This window comes from Silene latifolia, chromosome X (genome assembly GCF_048544455.1).
Source record: "Silene latifolia isolate original U9 population chromosome X, ASM4854445v1, whole genome shotgun sequence".
Classification (NCBI taxonomy): Eukaryota; Viridiplantae; Streptophyta; class Magnoliopsida; order Caryophyllales; family Caryophyllaceae; genus Silene; species Silene latifolia.
The window spans coordinates 118,212,949-118,239,011 of NC_133537.1; the positions used below are offsets into that span (position 1 = coordinate 118,212,949).

At 43.2% G+C, this 26,063-nt stretch overlaps 1 protein-coding gene across 1 annotated transcript; it reads right to left on the reverse strand.

The window, feature by feature from the left end:
• Window positions 1-24,656: 24,656 nt before the first annotated feature.
• LOC141618190 (uncharacterized) lies at window positions 24,657-25,307 on the reverse strand. Its single transcript, XM_074435299.1, has one exon. The coding sequence runs from the start codon at window positions 25,305-25,307 to the stop codon at window positions 24,657-24,659; it is 651 nt and encodes a 216-aa protein (XP_074291400.1).
• Between the last annotated feature and the right edge of the window lie 756 nt (window positions 25,308-26,063).

Here is a 26,063-nt window from a genome sequence, read left to right on the forward strand (position 1 = left end):
ACTTGATTTTACTTGTTTCCATACTAATTTCAGGGTTAAGAGGCCACCCCCAACAAGATGTTCATGAAGACGAAGAAAAATAAGAAGGGCGAGTGGGTTAACCCTCGAGCGGCTGATATTGAGGTAAATTCTTGTATTTAATTTAATATTTATTTTTATTACAAAGAACGATAATCTCTTTCTTATAAAGATAGGTATATATATATCATTTCTAACGATTTTCTCTTTTTTCAGCGTGATTTCCAAGCGGAGATGAGTCAGCCATTGCCACCTGGACAATCTCCCGACGAGATTTGGGCCTACTACAAGGCTGTAGGAGGCTTTGACGAGAAGAACTGGATGTTTGGAACTGGAGATACAGGGGCCCAAATATGGTATGATCTTCCTCCTAACAAAGATGGCCGGCGGTCTTTCTCTTATGCTCCTAGCATGATTTCACATCTTTCCACCCAAATGAATGATGAGCGAGCCGCTCGAGTTGCTCTTGAAAGACAGGTTCGTGAACAGGCTGAACAAATGGCGGCAATGAAAAAGGCTTGGGCTGATATGCAAGCATCTCAACCCCCAAACACGTGTTCACAATTTCCTCCACATAGACGGGATGACTTTGGGGGTGGTGATGACGGGTTTGGAGGTAGTGGTAATTTTATTGAGCCTATAATAAGTTAGAGCCTTTAGGTTAGAACTTTAGTTTGGTTAGTATTGTCGTCTAGTAAGGAGTATGAAAAACATGGTAAGACAATTCTCTTTCGTGTTTAATTTGTAAGACAATGTACAAATTTGACTATCTTTTTATGTAAAACAATTTGCGTCCCCTTCTCTTTTGTTGTCTATTGATTCCCGCATTAGCGGTCGACGTGAAAATGGATTCCCGCTTGGCGGTCGAGGATTGGATGTGTTTTGCAGGTTTTGGTTATATTGGAAACGATGCAAATAGGCATCGTGGGTCGTATTTGAAACGATGCAAAAACGCATCGTCGTACGGGCAAAGAAAACATTTGTTTCCATTCTCGTTTTTTAATAAATCTGACGGAAATTCCGTCGTAATTTTGTAAAAACCGACGGAATTTCCGTCGTCGGTGTTTTTCTCCATCATTTTCGTAATTAAGAAAAGTGCCACGTGTCTAGCTAGTGACGAAAATTCCGTCAGTAAAATGGAAACACTGACGGATTTTCCGTCACTAACTATCTTCCCCATTTTCCCTGAAATCACAGAAAAAGCCACGTGTCATATAACACCGACGGAATTTCCGTCAGTAATGCAAAAAACTGACGAAAATTCCGTCACTTTCGAGCTGAAAATAAAGACGGATTTTCCGTCAGTATTTTGAATGACCGATGGAAATTCCGTCAGGACAGGTTTTTTACTAACAAAATAAGCTGACCCTGATTCCTGACGGAATTTCCGACAGTAAATTGAAATACCGACGGAAAGGCCGTCAGTATGGCCTTAATTTTTCCGTCAGTTTCCCGCGTTTTCGTTGTAGTGAAGGAACGCAGCAATGTTGCGCCTGTTCTGGGATGAGTTCTGTCCCTAAAATTCCATTTTCGCTTTGACCAAATCCTTAATTACGTAATTAATTGACTATTAACCATAATATCACTCTTAATCTGTCCTATTTTTGTTACTTTAATTTTTTACCCTTTTTTCTTTTCGTTTCTTCAAATTTCCGTCTTGAGTGTATTTTTGACGTAAATTAGTTAATCCCTTGTAATTTACTGTAATTTTAATTATTGCTATTTATTTATCATATTTATGTATGGTTTATTTATTTGTTTCTCACATGTAAATTAATTTAACTCCCAATTCGACATAGTTGTTTGCTAATTACTTGTTCACCGACTTAGTTTAATTCATATGCTAGGATTAATCTATTGTTTGTTGCATTGCATGCGTATAATCAACGGCATATCAAGTATGAACGATTTCCCCAATCATTAGTAGAGGCCGCTATCGAGGCTCGCGGGATTAGGTGTTCAGTAAAAGGACTTCCTAATACGTACCCTCACCCCTTACTCCAGATCTCTGTGAACATTTGTGTTCATTGGCATCCACGAGAGTCATTCTAGACATAGAATGCTAAGGGTAACGAGTTCTTAGTGTTCATGTCACTACTTTATGTCTTGACATGACACGAGGTATTCGAACGGTTACAATTTCCCATAAAAATTGGTGGCGACTCCACAAATGCAACGCTTGTCCCTAGCGCCCTCGTGGCCCATGTCCACAATCATCTCTCTCCCGAAATCACTATATATCCCAAATTACTATAATATTCACATCCCTCATTTCAAACTTTTCTTTCTCACATTCTTAGAATTTACATTACCACTCTCATCATCACTCGACCATATACGGTCATCACCACACCACTTAAGCCAACGACTAATTCACTCACCATAGCTCACAGAATGTGCTCCTTATCTCAATAACTCATCAACTTTGCTTATTCTTTCCACTATCCATCACAATCACATGTACCCATGTCCTCCCTATCAAACACATATCCTTCATAAGTTGGTATTCTCGACATCATAATACCTGGTAACTTACGTATCAAGATCGTCACAAATGTAAAAGAATGCTTTAAGACCCAAAACATACGTGTGCACATAACCTACGACTCCAAACAAATATAAGTGTAACACCCCCTCATACCAAGGTACCTTACCAAGGACTACCCTAGCATGAAAGGCTTTTACCATCTCGGTTGCCCGAGGTTAGTATACCAAAGTTAACAATCCAAAACACATTTATTAAAGTATGAAAAATTAAAGTTTACATGTTCTCAAATCCAAACCAAAGTACTATGATTAAAATCCAACAACTAAAAATGAAAGCTACATCTCTTGATAGCGGAAGCTAAACTCGTGTGATGACTCCCCCTGTCTGCCCCATAGCTAAACAACTGCATCACCTGTCACAATCTGCTCACCATCCCCGAATGGATCACCACAGATTTTACAAAACAACAACAGGGTCAGTTACTGAATAATCAAAGTAAGACAAATACAAAAAGGTAACCAGCTGATCAACATCCACCTCCATCCTCCATTCTCACACAATAACCGACTACACACTGAAGTGTGTAGCCTCACCAGATTACCCATCGCAACAGGTAATCCTCACCGCCAGTGGGGGACCGCAGCCAATCCCCACCTAAGCCTCGCTCATCAACGAGCGATAACCCTGTCCATTAATGTGCACATCCCCTCCTGTGGCGAGTCCCACAGAGGGGAAAACTAGGGCGTAAAGCCACTCCCGTAAGTGACTCCACTCAGCCGAGGACGCACCTCGCGAACCATCATCATCATCAATCAATCATCACCACCCCAACACCAACTCCAATACTCCAACAACATGATCATCAGATAAACAATCGTACAACAATCACAATACCACATCAATCATAATTCAATGAAACAGTAAAACTGAGTAGGGAAACCCTACCTTAGCACAACTGCAAGAGACACAAGCAAGCGATCTAGAATGGCTCCTCTACGAAATCCTCGCCTAACAACAATCACATAAACAACAATCACCATATGGAAAAACCCCATTTTCCCAAAATCACAACTAAAGCCAAACCCTAGAAATTAATCAACGCATTATAAAAAACAAGAACTTACCAACGATAGAACAAAGGGAGAGATTTGGTGAGGATTAGTGCATCGTAGAGTGATTAGGTTTGTAAAAGTGTAATTAGGAACTGATAACTGTGTTTATATAACTCTAATCATTTCCAAATCAAACCGCGGAAATAACACTCGTCAGACCGGACACTCGGTCGAGTATAGACTATACTCGGCCGAGTACCCTCTACTCGGTCGAGTATTCAACATACTCGGCCAAGTGTTCCTGGGCAATAGCCAAACCAGATTACACGACACCCCTTTACTCGACCGAGTAGGCCATACTCGGCCGAGTACCAGCTTAGGGAAAACCGTAGTATTACAATCTCCCCCCATTAAAAAGAACTTCGTCCCCAAAGTTCACACTCTACATACACACTCTACAAAGAAACAAGACCATGACTCCCAACACAATGCACAAAACAACCTAAGCATAGTTATACTAACACAAAACATCTCAAAACATTACTAAGCCGACTCAAACTAACCCAAAAAAACAAACATGCGACCATCGCCTACCCCTCTTAAAATACAACGGTTACATCTCCGTAACCAACCATACCTGATCTAAAAGGTTAGGAAAGGTTCTCGCATAGCTTCCTCGGGTTCCCATGTGGCCTCTTCCACATTATGATTAGACCAAAGCACTTTGAGTAAGACGGTCTCACCATTCCTTGTCTTGCGTACTTTGCGGTCTAGTATCTCTTTAGGAACCTCGGCATAAGATAAGGACTAATCAAGTTCGATGTTCTCAACCTCAAGCACATGTGACGGGTCACTCACATACTTCCGGAGCTGCAAAACATGAAAGACGTTGTGGACTCGATCCAAAGCAGGTGGTAAAGCTAACTTGTAGGCTACCTCACCTACACGGTCCAAAATCTCATATGAACCGATAAACTTCTAGCTCAACTTACCCTTCTTCCAAAACCTCATCACTCCTCGCATTGGTGACACTTTCAAAAAGACTTTGTCACCCACTACAAACTCGATGTCCCTACAGTGCAAATCGGCATAACTCTTCTGACGATCCTGAGCTGCTTTCATCTTTTGACGAATTAGCCGAACTTGCTGAACCATATCCTGCACCATCTGTGGCCCTAAAACCACTGCCTCTAAACTTTCATCCCAATAAATTGGACTTCGGCACTTCCTGCCATACAAAGCCTCGAAAGGTGTCATCTCGATGCTAGTCTGATATTTGTTGTTGTACGAAAACTCGATCAAATATAGTCTATCCTCCCAAATTCCCCCAAACTCCGTGGCACAAGCTCTCAACATGTCCTCTAAGGTCTTGATAGTCGTCTCAGTCTTACCATCTGTTGCAGGATAAAAAGCTGTACTCATCTTTAAGGTAGTACCCATCAAATTCTGCAGTTCTTGCCAAAACTTTGATATAAACCTCGCATCTCGGTCTGACACTATATCCTTAGGTATACCATGTAACCGGACCACATGTTTCCTGTAACTCAAGGCTAGCTGCATCTTAGTCCATGTATCCTTCATAGGAACGAAGTGAGCTGACTTTGTTAACCGGTCGACAATCACCCAAGTCATATTGTTACCTTGCTGTGTCCTAGGTAACCCCACGATAAAGTCCATAGAGATTGATTCCCACTTCCACTCTGGTACCTCAAGAGATTGGATCTTACCCTGTGGTCTCCCTGCTTACCCTTGACCCTCTGGCAGGTCAAACATCTAGCCACGAACTCAGCCACATCTCTCTTTATTTTAGGCCACCAAAAAGTCTTCTTGAGGTCTTTATAAAGGTTGTCACCTCCTGGGTGAACCGAATAAGGAGTGCAATGAGCCTCTGTCATGATTACCCTCCTCAAATCTACATCATCAGGAACACACCATCTCCCATCAAAACGAACACTCTCATCTGTGTGGATAAAAAAACATGGAAACTGTGCCACTCTCCACTCTAGACTTCCACTCTTGGACCTTAGTATCAAGCTCTTGTTTACGCTTGATGTTCTCATACAAATTTGGCTCGATCGTCAAATCCGCGATGGCATCCCCTTTCCTAATCATATAGATCCCCATCTTGGATATCTCATCCCTCAACTTCAGCAAAGACATAGCTGTACACAGAGAATGAACACTCTTCCTACTCAAAGCATCTGCAACAACGTTATCCTTGCCCTCGTGATAGATGATCTCCATGTCATAATCCCCAATCAACTCCATCCATCGTCTCTGCCGCATGTTAAGCTCTCTCTGAGTGTAGATATATTTCAGACTCTTATGATCTGAAAACACCTTAAAGGTTGCCCCGTAAAGGTAGTGCCTCCAAATCTTAAGAGCAAAGACAACTGCACCTAGTTCCAAATCATAAGTAGGGTAGTTCTGCTCATATGGCTTCAGCTGCCTTGACGCATAAGCTATAACCTTCCCATTCTGCATCAGAACACAACCCAAACCACTATTTGAAGCATCGGTATATACTTCAAAGTTCTCACAACCCTCTGGTAAGGCTAGGATAGGAGATGTGGTCAAACGCTCCTTTTAAGTTCTAGAACGCCGTCTTACAACTCTCATCCCATCGAAAACTGGTCTCCTTCCTCATCAAAGCAGTCATAGGCCGTGCTATCATAGAAAAGGCCTTCACGAACCTCTTGTAATAACCATCTAGACCCAAGAAACTCAGAATCTCAACAACATTCTTCGGTGGTTCCCATTTGGTCACTGCCTCAATCTTGCTAGGATCCACGGACACACCTTTCTTAGATATCACATAACCCAGAAAAGCTACTTCCTCTAACCAGAATTCACACTTGGAAAGCTTAGCATAAAGTTGATTGTCTCGCAAAGTCTGCAAAACTAGCCTCAAATGCTCCTCATGTTCTTCCTTATTCTTAGAACGGACTAAAAATCCGGTTCATCAAATCCATGAAAGCTGCTGGTGCATTTGTCAAACCAAAAGGCATCACCACATACTCATAATGTCCATAACAGGACCGGAAAGCTGTCTTAGGAATATCCTTATCTGCTATTATTTTGGTAAGATTTTACCGACTAAAGATTTGTGAGTCAATGCGGCTATTCCAATTAAAATATGATATTAAAGAATTAAGTAGATCAGTAGTGAAAACATAACGAGAACGAAAGTAAGCAAACAGTACGAAAGAAAAGCAAACGAAAAGGAAAGAGAGACAAATGACACAAGCAAAAAGGTGACGCGGGAAACCCAAAATGTGGGAAAAACCGGGGGGAATGGTATCCCACCAATGATCCACTAGTAGTAATGGTTTTCGAGGGTAAACCTAGCTGGAACAATCAGGAGGAACAACAGTAATCTCCAAACGACTAAGTACAAATGATACGAACGGTGTATATGTTTCTAAGTGTGTAAATTATTATTTGTTGCAGGTGATGAATGTTGTTTCTTCGAGTGGATTGAATGAGGAATGAGAGGTCCTTGAATCTCGTGTTTGTTGCTCTTTTATAGCCTTCCTTGAATTATAGCACATGTCCCTATGTTTTATCAACCATATGCTCCACTTCCTATGAAATAGGAAGTGGTTGCTGACTTCGTCAAAGCTCCTGCTGATAACCGCAATGTTCCTGCTGACCATTTCAACGTTCCTGCTGGCTATTTCTTATTTAGTTCAATTGTGGCCTTTGTATTACTTGAATGTCCAGGTTCATCCCCCCTTGTTCTTCCTTGCGTCTAGCAGCCTGCTGCCTTGTCATTGATCAGTGTGCCTATATCTTACCCAATAGCGAGTTGCCATGTCGTGATGAAAATGAGAGGGTATTTTTACCCATACAATTACCCCCAAGCAACTGCCAGGTTCTGTTCTTGCTCGACGGATGCTGGGAGTTGCTTCCCTCCTGGATGTTTTATGTAGTGGTGATGTCATAGCGTGACGTCAGCCCACTTACATTCTTATCCAATGAGACTGACCTTTGGAGGTCCAATCAATCATTTCCCCTCATTAAATTTCCAGTTCCCCACGTTTTCTTTCCCTCGATTCCCCTCAACCTAACTTCCTCCCTTAACTCCCTACTGCTAACCCCCTCTCTTAACTCCCTCTCTTTTTTTTGTTATAAATGCACCCCTCCCCTCCCACTTCCCTTATTCCCGTGCTTACTAACCTCTTTCCCTAAAACCCTTTACTTGCCCCCCTTCTTATAAAATCCCCCATCCACCAGGTAAACTCCTCACTTTCTATTATCTCTCTTAATTTTTTCGCCTCTAAACTCCGTAATTATGGTAAAAAAATTTATCCGCCATACAGCTCCTCCTCCTTCTCCCCGTGGGGGTCCATCTGCTGCTGCTCTCTCTCCCTTCCGATCCTCTGGGATCCTCGCAGATTACTATCTATGTGATTCCAGCTTTGCTGACACCCCCATCGAGGAGGTGAGAGAGAGGTTTGGCCTTGGGCAGGAGGTCAAGATTCACATTCCTCAGTCTGGGGAGGCGTCGGATGCCTATAATCTCGGTTCGACGTGCATGTATGAGTACCCTTTTACCCAGGGTTTGTCTTTTACCTTCCCTCCTTTGGTGTAATAGATCTTGCGCCACTATAGGTTGGCGATCTGCCAGCTTGCGCCTTATGCATGGCGCGTTCTGGTTTCGCTATGCATTCTTGCTGAGGATCACGCTCTGGGGATTGGTCTGGGTGACCTCGCCCTACTCTATATTTTCAGACCCTTTGTTGCCGGGCTTATCACCTTGAGGTCCTGTGACCGCAGCAACCCTAGAGTGATCCTTCCTCCCAAAGTGAGGGATGAAGGCCGGAATATGAAATTCATCTTTGTTAAGATCGACTCTCTTACCCCCACCCCCGAGTACTTATTTGATAAGTGGGGGCCTCTAAAGGTAATTTTAATTTCTAGGTGTTTGTTGTTTTTCTTTTACCTTAATGTTCTTACTGGTGTACTGCTGTAGGTTTGAAGCAGCCAGTTCCCTCAAGAGATCATACCGTGGTTAGCCATTTATTTGCACTCCCTGTTGCAACTCGTTCTTACCCTAATGTACTTTCTTCCCCAGTTGGTGCATCTACCTCCGTGCCTCTCGACATTAGCGAAGGAGAGAAAGAGGAGGAAGAAGAGAGAGAAGAAGAGAAAGAAGAAGGGGAAGAGGAAGTTCGTACCTCCACCAGTAAGCAAGAAACCCCAGCTGCCGAATTCCAGATGTCGTCTGGTAAGACTTTGTTTTTCATGGGTATTTGTTCTTGCTATATGGTCATTTTGTGTTTATGTTCTAATTGTGTTCCTATGCTTGGGAATACTCATGTTTCCTCCCTCTCCCTGTGGGATAGAAAGAGGAAGCAAGTTGCTTCTGCCTCCTCTAGTCCTTCTCCCTGCTGAGAAGGAGCCGGTTAGCATGCCTATGCCTATTGAGGTTGCTCCTCTGGCTGTAATGGCTCCTAGGCTACCCTTGCCAAATACTTCCACTGTAATCCACCTTCCCAAGGAGTATGGCTCCAGTGGGGTACCTCTCTGGCCTCACATGGAACAGTTCCTGCTTCTGGCTGCTGTCCATTCTCAAGGAAATACTCCCCTCCCTGCTGTGCTAGATGAAGCTCCTGGGCACGCCCTGTAGGTACCTTTTTAATTCCCTTTATGTTTTACTGGTCTACTTTGTTCGTGCTGCTGATTGTTCCTGTGGCAGGTTTTGTATGACGGCATGTTCCTGCGCAAGGAGGTTGCCAGATTGATGGAGGAGGTGAACAACCTCAATGTCAACCTTGTGAAGGTGGAGGCAGATCTGGAGCTGGCTAGGAGGGAGAAGGTGGCTGCCCAGAAGAAGTTAGCTGCTGAGAGGAGGGTGGTAGAAGTGCGTATGGAAGAGGCTCACAAGGAGGTGGAGCTGCTGAAGCACCTGCTCTTAGACTCTTCATTGGTTTCCGCCTGGAAAACAAAGATCAAGTGCATCAAGGAGTTTGAGGTGGGTGAGCACTCCAACTAGGACCTTCCTGAGGAGGAACGGTTGTTCAATGCTGCGTATCCAGTCAAGCCGAACTTCAGCCTCATCAACAACTTGCTGGGTGGTGATGATGGAGAGACCAGTGCTAAGACTGAACAACCAGCTGTCGCGCGAGTTGAGGAGGTCAGGGAGGAAGCCCTCGTCGCCCAGGGAGGGGAAGGTCTATTTGGAGGAGAGGTTATTGTGGAGCCTAACATCCCTGTGGATGTTCTTGCTGATGCCGCCCCAGATTCTGCTGCTGCTGCCTAGTTTAGGCATTTAAATTTTAATTTTTTATCTTGATGTTTTGTTGGACACCCTGTGTGGTGGCCCATTGTAATCCAACTCTTTGGTGCCTGGTAGTTTTGGGCACCTCTTAGTACTTTTGTTTTTGCCTCGTAGGAGGGGCAAAAATACTTTGCTTCTCAAGTTCCCCCTGCTGAAGGGTGTTTATGAATTTTCGTTTTGTTCCTTCTATTGTTTTGCTAGCAATTCTTTTATTCTTTCTGTTTGTGTGCCGGCTTCGTACTTGTTGAGGTGTCTGTAGTGGTTCAGGGAGCTTTCTGTCCATCAGGATGATCGAATCCCTCTGTTTCGACCACGCGCACATTGGGTACTTCCTGCGGGAGGAACATTCTGCTAGTTCCTGTTCATCAATTAGCCTACTAGGACATTGCCTTAATATTCAACTTACCATATCCACATTCAATCCAAAAACAACGATAAACTTAAAAATGGAAGCAATTTCATAAATCCAAAATAATTTAGGGAGCACAAAGTGTGTTCCCTCAGAATTTTTACAACAACTTAAAAGAAAGAGAGTTTCATTTTGGCCGTTTGAAATACTAAGTACGCTGCTTCCACATTTTGCTCCTTGTGTCCTTTCTTCCTAATGGTGTTTTTATAGTTCGTTTTAAAACTAAAGCTGCTATGGATGCTGTATTGAAACAAGGGCACTTCTTATTTGATAACAAGCCTTTAATTGTTAAAACCATGGTCAGCTGATGTTGATTTGGTGAAACATGATGTTACTTCTGTACCTGTCTGGGTCAAATTTCATAGACTCCCACAGAAATTCTGGGGGAAGGGGATCCCTCGTATCTCTGGTCTTCTTGGTGAGTTTATTAAGTGTGACCAAGCTACTGAAGAAAAAACTAGGATAGGGTATGCTCGTGTTATGATTGAATTGTTGTTTGGAAAGCTCTTGCCTGATAAAGTGAAATTTTTAGATGAGCATGGTGAAGTGTTGAGATTGATGTTGAGTATGAATGGAAACCTGTGGCCTATAATGTTTGTAAGGGAGTTGGGCATAGTGAAGCAGATTGTAGGAAGAAGAAGAAGCATGCTATTAAACATGCTGCTAAGCCTGTCACTCAAGTTTGGAGGCCAAATCCCATTGTGCAAGGTCCAATTGTTAAGAGTACAGGGAAGGGAAAATCTCCTTCTACTCCTGTAATTGTGACTCACTCTAGGACTCAGGTGGAAGTGCAATTAAAAACCCCGGCTGTGTGGCAAAGGAATGGACAGTATACCTCTGGTCCTACTCCTATCAGGCCTATTGGTCAACAATCTTTTCTGGAAGCTCTTAACAAATCCAAAGCACCCAAGGTAGGAGTTGGGACAAGTGGTAGTGAAATTCCCTCCCTTGTGGGGGATGTATAATCTTGGGTTTTGGAATGTGAGGGGGCTAAATAATCCTACTAAACAAAGGCACGTGAAATGGTTTATGTATACGAATAAGGTAGGTTTATTTGGTCCCCTGGAGACAAAGGTTAAAGCCTTGTCTCTAAAATGTCTTAATAATATTCTCATGGATGGTTGGAGTGTATCAACAAATAATGGGTGGCATAAAGGAGGGAGGATTTGGGTGTTGTGGAATCCTTCTATTTACCAGGTTGATTTTCTGGACTATTCTGCACAATGTATAAACATGAGGGTACTAGAAATTGCTACAAATAAGAAGTTTAATTTGTCTATGGTGTATGGGTTTAATGATTTACATGGCAGATATGAGTTATGGGATCAGTTGACTAAATTTGCATCTAGTGTTCATGGTCCTTGGCTGGTGTGTGGAGACTTCAATACAGTCTTGGCACACTCTGAGAGGCTGGGTGGTAATAGTACAGATGCTGAAATTGAGGATTTTCTTGCTTGTGTGGACAAGTGTGAATTGTTTGATAGCCCTGATCTGGGATCTTTGTTCAGTTGGAACAACAAGCAAGATGTTGCTACTAGGGTGTATAGTAGGCTGGATAAAGCTCTTATTAATAGAGATTAGAGTATGGATATGGAAGAGATGTATGCACATTTTTTGCCTGAAGGAGATTTTGACCATACTCCCTGTATTATCAAGAGTAAAAATCAGCTAACTCATCATAAGAAGCCTTTCAAATACTATAATATGTGGGGAAAGGCTTCCTTTTATATTACTTCCCTTAGTGGCTGGTGAAATATTAATTCTCATGGTACAAAAATGTTTTGCTTGGTGTCTAAACTTAAAGCTCTCAAGACTAATTTCAGAAATTACAACAAGGAGCATTTCTGTGATATTAAGAATAGCTCCCTGGTGGCTCTGAAGAACCTGGAGTATATTCAAAATCAGCTTGTCCTTCACCCTGGAAATATGGATTGGATAGAAAAAGAACAGGCTGCCATTAAGGAGTATAAAGATTTGAAGGATGCTTGTGCTCAGTTTCTTAGACAGAAAGCTAAGGCCAGTTGGATCAAGGATGGTTATAGTAATTCTAAGTATTTTCATGGTGTCATCAAGAGTCATTTTCTGAGAAATCAAGTACTGGCTATTAAAGATGTGAATGGAGTAGAGCATGATGATCCTCAGCATATCCAAGAAGCTTTTTTTACAATATTATAAAAGCTTATTAGGGGAGTCAGTGCCTACTACTAAAGTTAATGTTAAAATTATCAGGAAGGGTGCTATATGCGGTACTGCTCATTGTGATGTCCTTCTCAAGCCTATCTCTGATGAAGAAATTAAAGCAGCTATTTTCTCTATTCCTGAAGATAAAATACCTGGACCTGATGGCTACTCTAGTGCTTTTTATAAAGATTCTTGGAGTATTATTGGTGATGAGGTATGTCAAGCTGTTAAAGATGTGTTTAGGTCTGGTAAGCTTCTCAGGCAATTGAATACTACTGTGCTTACACTTATTCCAAAGTGTAAAGTTCCTACTCATGTCACTCAGTTTCGTCCTATTGCTTGTTGCAACGTGCTCTACAAGTGTGTTTCTAAGTTAATTTGTAATAGGTTGGCTGAAGTGCTACCTGAGATCATTAGTTTGAACCAAGGGGGTTTCATCAAGGGAAGGAGTATCATTGAAAACATTTTGTTGTGCTAATATCTTGTTAGATTATATAATAGACAAGCTTGCTCCCCACATTGTATGTTTAAGATGGATTTGATAAAGGCCTATGACTCTGTGAGTTGGGATTTTTTAAGAGATCTGTTGACTGCTTTTAACTTCCCTAATCATTTCAGAGATTTGGTAATGGAATGTGTGACAAGTGCTACATTTTCTATATCCTTAAATGGGGAAAATTTTGGATTCTTTTCTAGTAAGAGGGGCCTTAGACAGGGAGACCCCATGTCACCTCTCTTATTTACTTTGAGTATGGAGTACCTGAGTCGAATTTTGAAGTGTGCTACAGAGAAATTGCCTTTTCAGTATCATCCCCTTTGCAAATCACTTAAATTGACACACTTAATGTTTGCTGATGACTTGTTATTATTTTGTAAAGGGAATGCACACTCTATAATGCTCTTGTTGAGGGCCTATTCTGCTTTTTCTGAAGCTTCTGGGCTTAAGGTGAATGCTCAGAAATCTAGTGTGTACTTCAATTGTGTTAATGCACAACTCAAGAAAGAAATCTTGTCCATCTCTAGGTTTATAGAGGGCACTTTGCCTTTTAAATACCTTGGAGTGCTTATCACAGCAGGGAGACTTATGAAGAAAGACTATGTTTTGTTGATTGAAAAGATTGTGGTCAGGATTAGAAGTTTAGGACCTAAGCATCTTTCCTATGCTGGAAGGCTTGTTTTAGTTTCTTCTGTTCTTGCTACTATGCATAGTTATTGGGTTGCTATGTTTGTCCTTCCAAAAAGTGTTCTTAAGAGAGTGGATGATATTTGTAGAAACTTTCTTTGGGAAGGCAATTCTGAATATGGTAAAGCTCCTTCTGTTGCTTGGCATAAGGTGTGTGTGCCAAAACAGGAGGGGGGACTAGGGCTCAAACAATCTCAGGTTTGGAATATTGCTTTGGTTGGAAAGTTAGTTTGGTGGATTGCAGTGCAGCCTGATAGGCTTTGGGTTCAATGGGTAAATCATGTGTACTTAAAAGGGTCACCTTGGCTTCAGTATAACCCTCCTTCAGACTGTTGTTGGTACTGGAGGAAAATTTGTGGTGTCAAAGATACTATAAGTGGTGGTTTTGTTGAGGGTCAGTGGTGTCAGAATTCTTGTTTGTACACTGTGAAGAGCTGTTATCAATGGTTAATGTAACACCCCCATACTCCAAGTGCCTTACCAGGACCACTCAGGTATGAAGACATTACCATCTCGGTTGCCCGAGGTATGATAATCAAATAAACAATGAAGAAACAACGTTTAATTATAAATACTTAGCGAAGAAGTACAATCCTCAAAACCAAACTGAAAGTACGATACATGTTCTCAAACTGACTGTTCTAACTGAAATGTATATAACTAATAAGCTACAGCGGAAGACTCCTATCATCATGTCGTGGCCATCCCAGCTATCCCAGTACTCATCTCAATACCTGCTCAATATCTGCTCACCATCCCCGAATGGATCACCGCAGGTTTACAAAACAACACCGGGTCAAGTACTAATCACACAATTCAATATATAATAACAATAAGGCAAACAGACGACTTAATCGCCACACACACGCAATCACGCCAAATCCAATCATCTCAATCATCGATCGTCCTTTGGACCAGCCCGCCGATGGGGGACCGCACCGTACCCACCAAATCCCCGCTCCACATAGTGAGCGATAACCCTGTCCATTAATGTGCACATCCCTTCTGTGGCGGGTTCCACAGAAGGCGAAACTAGGGCGTGAAGCAACTCCCGCAAGTGACCCCACTCAGCCGAGGCCACGCCTCGCGAACCATCAACAACGATCACAACCACAATCACAATACAATTATTATATCAAACAACCAAATACAATACATCAACCAATATCCCATTATGGGACTAATACTGAGTAGGAAATCCTACCCCCGGTAAGCACACAATCGACGGTCTCTCTTCTTTGAATCAAAAAGCCTTCTCTATGAACCCTCCTCCTATCATACAACACATAAAGGCTACCAAATCACTTACTACACATAAACCCCTAAATCTCTAAATTAGGGTTTAACCAATTCAAAGGAAAGACAATAAAAAGGGTACATAGATCTTACCCTCGACGCAAGGAACTCAACGGTATAATCAACGCTAAGAACTGACCTTCCAAACTCCGGGGATTGCTAATTATGCGATTAGGATGAAGAACTTGTTTGCTTTCTCTCTTAAACAGTAATTTAGGTTTTGCAAAAGTGATTTAGAATAATGACGACCAAGCTTATATACCTTAATCGCATATTTAACAAAACCCGAGAAAATTCCCCGTAAAACCGGCTACTCGATCGAGTACCCAAGGATACTCGATCGAGTACCCCCCTACTCGATCGAGTACCCCAGCTACTCGATCGAGTACCCAACAGTCGAAACTTTTCCAAAACGCAACTTACCCTTACTCGACAGAGTAAGGCCTACTCGATAGAGTACCCCAAGACTTATAAATACGGAGTATTACAGTCTTCCCTCCTTAAAAGGAACTTCGTCCCCGAAGTTCAAACCACTACTAAACAAAGGTACTCCCACAACATTCCCGACTCAACAATCAAACAAAATTCAACATAAAACATGATACTAACCCAACTCATCCCGACAAACATACCGACACAACATATAAAAGGGGTATAAAACTCTTAAAAACTATTCGCGATCATCTCCTACCCCCCTAAAAGAAACAAGATTACGTACCCGTAACCATACATACCTGATCAAAAAGGAAAAGGTAACGCTCTTTCATAGCCTCCTCGGGCTCCCACGTAGCTTCCTCGGTCTCGTGGTTAGACCAAAGGATCTTGAGCAGAACTGTCTCACCATTCCTAGTCTTTCTAACCTTTCGGTCTAGAATCTGTTTAGGCACCTCAAGATATGATAAGGACTCATCAAGCTCTAAGTTCTCGGCCTCTAACACATGTGACGGGTCACTCACATACTTCCTCAGCTGCGATACATGAAACACATTATGCACTCTCGCTAACGTAGCTGGTAAAGCCAGACGATAAGCAACTTCCCCAACTTGCTCTAAGATCTCATAAGGTCCTATAAACTTCTGACTTAGCTTGCCTTTCTTCCCAAATCTCATAACCCCACGCATAGGAGACACTTTCAAAAGAACTTTGTCCCCCACTTGAAACTTTATGTCTCTGCGATGTAGATCTGCATAACTCTTTTGCCTATCCCGAGTTTGCTCTCATCCGTTCCCGATCATCTTAACTGTTCCACCATCTCATGCACCATCTCCGGTCCTAAAACCATCGCCTCAAAGACTATCGTCCCAACAGATTGGACTCCTACATCTCCTCCCATATAAAGCCTCAAACGGTGCCATACCAATACTAGTGTGATAGCTGTTATTGTAAGAAAATTCTATCAAGTCCAACCTCTGCTCCTAGCTACCACCAAAATCCATCACACAAGCTCGCAACATATCCTCAAGAGTCTTGATTGTTCTCTTAGTCCGCCTGTCTGTCGCAGGATGAAATCTTTGTACTCATCTTCAAAGTTGTTCCCAACGATTCCTGAAACTCCTTCCAAAACCTCGATATAAACCTCGCATCTCTGTCAGACACTATGTCCTTAGGGACTCCATGTAACTTCAGCACGTTCTTTCGATAGGCCATAGCCAGTTGTGCCTTAGTCCATGTATCTTTCATTGGAACAAAGTGAGCTGACTTGGTCAGTCGATCCACTATTACCCAAATCATGTTGTTACCTTGTTAACTCTTTGACAAACCCACAATGAAGTCCATGGAAATGGATTCCCACTTCCACTCAGGTACCTCTAAAGACTGAATCTTGCCTTGTGGTCGTCGCTGTTCCCCTTTAACTCTCTGGCATGTCAAACAACGGGACACAAACTCAGCTGTATCTTTCTTCATCCCAGGCCACTAAAACGTTTTCTTCAAATCCTTGTATAGCTTGTCTCCACCTGGATGAACTGAATATGGTGTACAATGTGCCTCTGCCATGATAGTCTTTTTCAACTCCTCATCATTAGGAACACACCACCTACCATCAAACCGCAAGCTACCATCTGTATGAATAGAAAAGCGGGACACTGTCCCTTTCTCTACTCCAGCTCTCCACTCAACTATCTTAGGATCCAAAGCCTGCTTACCTCGAATATCATCATAAAACTCAAGCTGTACTGTCATATCACCCATGGCATCTCCTTTCTGCATCATATGTATCCCAAAGCTCGCTACCTCATCCCTCAGCCTCATCAAGGATAGAGCTGTACACAGAGAATGTACACTCTTCCTACTCAAAGCATCAGCAACAACATTGGCCTTCCCTTCATGGTAGATGATTTCCATGTCGTAATCGCCAATCAGCTCCATCCACCTCCTCTGTCTCATGTTCAACTCCTTCTGTGTGAAGATGTACTTGAGACTCTTGTGATCAGAAAATACCTTAAAGATTGCTTCATAAAGGTAATGTCTCCAAATCTTGAGAGCAAACACCACAAAGACCCAACTCCGGATCATGAGTAGGGTAGTTCTCCTCATAAGGCTTCAATTGCCTAGAAGCATAGGCAATCACTTTACCATTCTCGCATCAAAACACATCCCAACCCATTCTTTGAGGCATCCGTATACACCTCAAAGTTCTCGGTCCCTTCAGTAATGCTAAGACAGGAGCGTGGTCAAACGCTCCTTTAATGTTTGGAACGCCGTCTCACAACTCTCATCCCAACGAAACCTGTTCTCTTTCCTCATCAACGCTGTCATAGGTCTAGCTATCTTGGAGAAATCTTTCACGAACCGTCTGTAGTATCCAGCTAAACCCAAGAAGCTCCTAACCTCGGCAACATTCTTCGGTGCTTCCCACTTTGTCACTGCCTCTTTCTTCGCCGGATCCACAGCTACCCCATCTTTAGAGATTACATGCCCCAGAAAAGCAACTTTCTCTAACCAGAACTCACACTTAGATAGCTTAGCATACAACTCATGGTCCCTCAAAGTTTGCAACACGATCCTCGATGATCTTTGCTCATGCTCCTCCTTAGTTTTAGAGTAGACTAAGATATCATCGATAAATACCACTACAAACTGGTCCAAGAACTGTCTGAAGATTCTATTCATCAAATCCATAAACACCTTGGGTGCATTAGACAACCCAAACGGCATCACCACATACTCATAATGGCCATACCTCGACGTGAAAGCTGTCTTTGGTATGTCCACTTCTCTAATCTTCACCTGATGGTACCCCGACCTCAAATCAATCTTAGAAAAGACTGATGCACCACTCAACTGATCAAACAGGTCATCTATCCTTGGCAAAGGATACTTGTTCTTTATCGTCACTCGGTTCGACTCACCGTAATCTATACATAACCTCAAACTCCCATCTTTCTTCTTCACGAAAAGAACTGGTGCTCCCCACGGCGATACACTTGGTCTAATGTATCCCTTCTCTATCAAATCATCCAACTGCTTTCTAAGCTCCTCCATCTCCTTAGGACCCATGCGGTACGGTGCCTTAGAGATTGGCCCCGTCCCTGGTTTCAACTCAACGGTGAAATCTATCTCTCTTCCCGGCGGCAACAGGAATCTCCTCCGGAAAAACATCGGCAAACTCTCCCACTCATCGGTATCTCATCCACTTTGTCGGACTCTCTATCCGGTCATCTCTCACATGGCACAAGATCAAAGGGCACCCCTTCCTCAGATAAGACTTTAAGGTAACAGCTGTAATCAACTTAACTTTGGGTTTGACTAGAAACCCACGATAAGACACACTAACGCCCTTAAGACCTCTTAAAGACACTTTCTTTTGATGACAGTCTATCTTAGCTTTATACTTTCCCAACCAATCCATCCCAACTATCATCTCAAAACCGTCGAAAGGAAACTCTAGCAAGTCTACAGGGAAATCAACTTGCCCAACTATCATAGATACATCTCTAAACAATCTCCCACATGATACAGACTCACCCGAAGGTATAAAAACTCGCTCACTAACAGACTCATATACTCTCAAACCCAACCGTTTAACATGACTCGAAGACACAAACGACTGAGAAGCCCCCGAATCAAACAAAACAAAGGTATGAACGCCATTTACAAGAAATGTACCGGTGATAACGTGCGCATCTTCCTCAGCTGCTTTCTTCTCCATCATGAATAACTTGCCACTGGTCTTCTGCCCAACTCCCTGGACAGTACTGGCTGAAGTGGTCGGCTTAGCACCCGACCCTTGATTGTTGTTGTTGTTCGTTAGTGGTTTCTGATAAGAATTACCGCCGTTGCGGTTGCCTCCCACTGGTAACTCGACCTCCCGGTTTGGCCATGATCCGGCCGGTCGTTGCTCGCGAAGCTGCGTGCAGGTCTCTCGGAAAGATCCGGTGCACTTGTGCACTCATGTCTCTTGTGGCCTACACCACCACGGCTATAGCAGGTCACTCCCCAACTATTACTCACACTTCCACGGCCACGCCCAAAAGAAGCCCAAAGATCGAACCACGACCTTAAGAAAACCCCTTAGCGATTGTGGTTGCCTTTCTTGTGATTAGATTGGCCACCACCCTCGCTCTCAGACTTCCTCTTCTCACCACCTAACCTCTCCTGAGCCATCTCCACCAACCTCTCAGCTCTTCCAGCCCTCTCATTGGCTTCCTTAACATCAGTAAGGACTCCCACGGGTAACTTATCCATAATCTTAGGGGTCAACCCCCTCTCAAACCTCAACGCCAGGTTCTCCTCACTCAAACCCATATCCTCAGCACTCGGCCACAGACATCTCAGCGGTCATCTTAAAACTGTCAAACTCTTCCCTCAACTTACTCCTCACATGTTCTGGTACAAACTCCTTCCTCACAGCCCTACGAAACTCCTCCCAAGGTATAGCAGGTAACCCTTGGTTTGTATATATTTCCTTAGCACTCACCTTCTTTGAATCCCACCACTTGCCAGTTTGCCTCCCTCGGATAGAACGCACTGTTCCACTCTCATCTCATCCGGACAAAGTGAACCAAATCTAATATGTTCTCTATCTCTCTCAGCCAACTATCAAGAAGGTTAGGCTCCCCAACTCCCTTGTATTCTTTCGGGTTAAACCTCGCAATGTAGAGGCTGATTTTAGAATGGTCAACCTCCTTCTCCTTATCCTTATTCTTATCCTCAGTCACTTTCTTTAGGGTCTCAGTAAGAGCATCCTGGTGCTCTAACATCTTAACGATGTCATCCATGGTCATAAGCTCAGCTCTCGCATACAAAGCAGTCTTCTTGGGCGGCATCTTGAAACTATACATATATAAGAAAGGGTAGATATGAACACACGTACTAAACTTCAAAACACGAAAATAAGCCACCCAGAACCTACTCGATCGAGTGCTCAAACATACTCGATCGAGTAACGGGCTACTCGATCGAGTACCCAACATACTCGATCGAGTACCCAAACATCAGACCCTAAACAGACCTTCTGACCTCTAACATACTCGACCGAGTAGCTAGGCTACTCGATCGAGTGACCCCCTACTCGATCGAGTACCCCTAGTTACTCGATCGAGTGCCCCAAAACTCGATTCTGAACTCAAAATTATCAAAAACCCACCCGATCAAGTCAGTCCCACTCGATCGAGTCATGCTAATTCAGAAACGCTACCCGCATGCTATGTCATATGCTAACATGCTAAACTTTATAAACCACATTATATCATAATAAACATGCTACGTATCTTTTCTACTATCTACGAGATCATTTCATCATGTTATTAAATGCCACGTTGTAAAACATTCAACATGCTATCATTCCATCAACAGTTTCCACATATTTCATTAACCTTTAACATTCTCAACCTTCAACTTCGAACATCCAACAATTAACACATTTCATCACATTCTTACACAAGTTAACCAAACACACATACGACTCGACAAACACTCCCCCCATGTGACCGGTTCAAAGTTGTAGGGCGACCCCGCGACTTTAGGACGTCTCCCAAGCCTTTGCACTAGCTCCTACAACTTTTACCCCGGGTTCATTTTAATTGACTCCCTATGTTCATTAGGTTCATTGGTTACAGGTTTCAGGATCGTTGCTCTGATACCATTTGTAACACCCCCATACTCCAAGTGCCTTACCAGGACCACTCAGGTATGAAGACATTACCATCTCGGTTGCCCGAGGTATGATAATCAAATAAACAATGAAGAAACAACGTTTAATTATAAATACTTAGCGAAGAAGTACAATCCTCCAAACCAAACTGAAAGTACGATACATGTTCTCAAACTGACTGTTCTAACTGAAATGTAAATAACTAATAAGCTACAGTGGAAGACTCCTATCATCATGTCGTGGCCATCCCAGCTATCCTAGTACTCATCTCAATACCTGCTCAATATCTGCTCACCATCCCCGAATGGATCACCGCAGGTTTACAAAACAACACCGGGGTCAGTACTAATCACACAATTCAATATATAATAACAATAAGGCAAGCAGACGACTTAATCGCCATACACACGCAATCACGCCAAATCCAATCATCTCAATCATCACCGTCCACGACCCCCGATGGGGGACCGCAGCCGTACCCACCAAATCCCCGCTCCACATAGTGAGCGATAACCCTGTCCATTAATGTGCACATCCCTTCTGTGGCGGGTTCCACAAAAGGCGAAACTAGGGCGTGAAGCCACTCCCGCAAGTGACCCCACTCAGCCGAGGCCACGCCTCGCGAACCATCAACAACGATCACAACCACAATCACAATACAATTATTATATCAAACAACCAAATACAATACATCAACCAATATCCCATTATGGGACTAATACAGAGTAGGAAATCCTACCAGTAAGCACACAATCGACGGTCTCTCTACCGCTTTGAATCAAAAGCCTCCTCTATGAACCCTCCTCCTATCATACAACACATAAAGGCTACCAAATCACTTACTACACATAAACCCCCAAATCTCTAAATTAGGGTTTAACCAATTCAAAGGAAAGACAATAAAAAGGGTACATAGATCTTACCCTCGACGCAAGGAACTCAACGGTATAATCAACGCTAAGAACTGACCTTCCAAACTCCGGGGATTGCTAATTATGCGATTAGGATGAAGAACTTGTTTGCTTTCTCTCTTAAACAGTAATTTAGGTTTTGCAAAAGTGATTTAGAATAATGACGACCAAGCTTATATACCTTAATCGCATATTTAACAAAACCCGAGAAAATTCCCTGTAAAACCGGCTACTCGATCGAGTACCCAAGGATACTCGATCGAGTACCCCCCTACTCGATCGAGTACCCCAGCTACTCGATCGAGTACCCAACAGGTCAGAAATGTTTCCAAAACGCAACTTACCCTTACTCGACAGAGTAAGGCCTACTCGATAGAGTACCCCAAGACTTATAAATACGAAGTATTACAGTTAAGGTTGAAGAGAGATCAGGTGGATTGGTACAGGGCAGTTTGGTGTCCAGTGGCAGTCCCAAAGCACAACTTCATTGCTTGGATAATTTCACATCAGGCCTTGAAGTTGAAAGATAAGTTAGTACAGTATGGTGTTTGTGTGGATGATCTTTGTTGCATCTGTCAAATGCACTCTGAAACTCATCATCATTTGTTTACAAGCTGCCAATTCAGTCAAGAGCTGTTAAACATTATACGAAACTGGTTGGGTGCTGATATTAGAACTGATGGTTGTCTACTCACTTTTGCCTGCAGAAGATGGAGTAAACTACGGAAGAGTGTCACTACTGCTGCTGTTTTAGCCTGTTGGTACTTTATTTGGATGCAGCGAAATGAAGCAAGGCTAAAGCTATGTATCACTAGACCTAGTATTGTTGCAACTCATGTTCAAGAGGTCATTAGGGGTCGTTTTAGTTGTTGTAAACTAGGTTGTATCTCTAAAAAAGATGTCAACTGGTTGCCTAAGGTGCATTTAGCGTAATATTTGCACTCAAATTTGTGACTTTTGTCCTGAAAAGAAGATGTGATATAATTTGCGATTATTAATAGAAAGCTTACCTTTTAGCAAAAAACAAAGAAAAAGAGTTTTGACTCAAAGGATTTGAAAGATACGTTGTAAGTTATCATTCCTTAGTAGTACCTGCTGAATTCAGGAGACTTAGCACGTGTGTACTGAACGAAAGACCTTGCCTGGTGACTTAGTTGTTCTTGCTGTCAAAAGAGATGTTACTGTTAGACCAATGCAGGTGGTACAGTCAGGTGGTACGAAACAAAATGATTAGTTCTTTGCATATGTACCTTATGAGAGAGTGAGTTGTGGCTCCAGCAAGTGGGTTCTAGGGTTGTTCCGCTTCAAGCGATAGCTGCTTAATCAAAGACACTTTTAGCAAGTTAGTTCATGTTCTAAGGTTTCTGGAGTACTGAATGCTAGGATTCAAGGGTCCTGGGATGTACCTGTTGGAGGTGGAACTCCTGGGTCATGCACCTGGAACCTCAGACATAATACTTTTTAAGGTGAATGATGTTCCAGGATATAGGGGCAGCTTACCGATTCTAGTCTCCAACTTGTATGCCCCATTACCCACGATGCCTTCTATGCGGTAGGGACCTTCCCAGTTGTAGGCGAATTTACCTGCACTCTGATTCTTGGTGTTTGGGAATACCTTCCTGAGTACCACGTCTCTTACATGCAGTGTTCTCAGTCTTACGTTTTCTTTGTAACTCCTGGCTGCTTTCTGCTGTTTGTTTGTAGGCTGCCATCCTGATTTGGGCACTGGCTCTTAGCTCATCAATGGTATCCAGGCTGCTGGCCATTTCTACCTGGTTCCTCTCTTCGGTGGCATTGGCATATCGATGTGTCGATATTTGCACCTCAGAGGGGAAAACTGCCTCGGCCCCGTATACCAGACTGAATGGTGTTTGACCTGTTGCCACTTTGGGGGTGGTTCTATCAGACCACAGTACGAAGGGGAGCTCATCTGCCCAGTTGGCTCCTATCTCCTCCAGCCTTCTTTTAAGGTTGTTCATGACTATCTTGTTGTTGGATTCTGCCTGACCGTTTGACTGTGGATTTCTAGGAGTAGACTTAAACAGCTTGATGTTCCACCTGGCACAGTAGTCTTCCGTTATGTTGGATATGAATTGTGACCCGTTGTCACATATGATTTCTGAAGGGATGCTATATCTGCTGACTATGTTCCTCTTGATGAAACATATCACATGCTTCTCCAGGATCTGAGGAAAAGCTTCTGCCTCTATCCATTTAGAGAAGTAGTCCGTCATTGCCAGCATGTACATCCTGTTTCCAGAAGCACGGTGTAATGGTCCCATAATGTCTATTCCCCATTTCATAAAAGGCCAAGGCGAGATGATCGGATGCATATGTTCTGCTGGCTGGTGGCTGACAGGAGCGTGCCTTTGGCATTCTTCGCATTTCTTGACATAATCTACGGCGTCCTTCCCCATGGTAGGCCAGAAGTAACCCTATCTTAGTGTCTTGTTGGATAGGCTCCTACCCCCTGTGTGATTTCCACAATCACCAATGTGGATATCACACATTACTGCTTGTGCCTCCGGTATGCTCAAGCACCTCAGATAGGGTCCTGCCAAGGACTTCCTAAATAGGATACCATCAATGAGTACGAATCTGGAGGATTTCATTTTGAAGCTCCTGGCGTCTTTCTGGTCAGGTGGTAAGACCTTATCACGTAGCCAACTAATGTAAGACTTGCGTCAATCATCAATCTCTTCCTAGAGTGTGGCAGTACACAGTATCCCTGCTTCGTATGTTCACTCGGTGGTTGCAGCCTTACTGGCGTTCTGTTGTTCATTCTGGCTTATAGCAGGTTTCATGACATGTATGAATGGTATAGAACCCACTGCCCCTTGAGTGAAAGCTGCTCCCAGGGTGGCGAGAGCATCTGCTTCAACATTCTGGTTCCTTGGTATTTGCTGGATGTGGTAGGAGGCAAAGCGGAGTTTAAGCTCCTTCGCCACTTCCAGGTAGGCTACCCTTTTAGGATCCCTGGCCGTATACATGTTATTCACGTGGTTGACAATCAGTTGGGAGTCACTATACACCTTGATGTGGTTGATTTGCATTTCTAAGGCTAATTGGAGTCCTAAGATTAGGGCCTCGTATTCAGCCTTGTTATTCGTTGCTTTGAACTCGCACCGTACTGCTTGTATTATCTGTTCCCCCTGAGGTGATTTCAGGACCAGCCCTACCCCTGCGCCCTTCGTGTTGGATACCCCATCAACATGTAATTCCCATACCTGCTCCCCTTTTGCCTCACTTAGGGTCAAGATTTCACTGTCGGCTTGTTCTTGAAGGGTGGGACTAAAGTCTGACACAAAGTCAGCTAGGGCTTGGGACTTTATGGCTGTTCGGGGTTCAAAGTTTAGGTCGTACCCACTTAGGTGGACAAACCACTTAACCATTCTCCCTGACTATTCAGGTTTCCTCATTATGGTTCTTAGGGGGTAGTTGGTCACGACTGAAATTGTATGTGACTCAAAATAGGGACGCAATTTGTACGAAGCAGTTACAAGTGCTAAAACGAGTTTTTCTAGAGATGTGTACCTGGTCTCTGCAGGTAACAGAGACTTGGTTATATAGTATACTGGTTTCTGCATACCTTCATGCTCTCGTACCAGTACAACACTTACAGCCTCCTCTGTTACTGACAGATACAAGTGTAGTGGTTCTCCCTGTTCTGGTTTGGAGAGAAAAGGAGGAGTGCTTAGGTACTGCTTGAGCTCCTAAAATGCCTTTTCGTGCTCCTGCGTCTATTCAAACTTTTGGCTCTTCCTCAGGATGTCATAGAACAGACGGCACCTGTCTGAGGACCTTGATATGAATCGGTTTAAGGCTGCTACCCGTCGTGTGAGCCTCTGTACGTCCTTTGGCTTCCGAGGAGATTCTAACTGGAGTACTGCTTTGATTTGCTCCGTGCTGGCCTCTATCCCTCTTTGTGTCACCAAGTACCCCAGGAATTTCCCCGAGGAGACTCCATAAGTGCATTTCAGGGGGTTCAGCTTCATATGGTATTTTTTGAGGATCAAGAAGGTATTTTCCAGGTGGGACATGTGTTGTTCTGCCTTCTCGGATTTGACTACCATATCGTTAATGTAAACTTCCATTATTCTCCCTATTTCCTCCTTGAACATTCTGTTCACTAGGCGCTGATAGGTGGA

Excerpts from the sequence above, each read along its gene's own strand:
- LOC141618190 (XM_074435299.1), bottom strand. The coding sequence starts at position 25,307 with ATGGTTAAGTGGTTTGTCCACCTAAGTGGGTACGACCTAAACTTTGAA.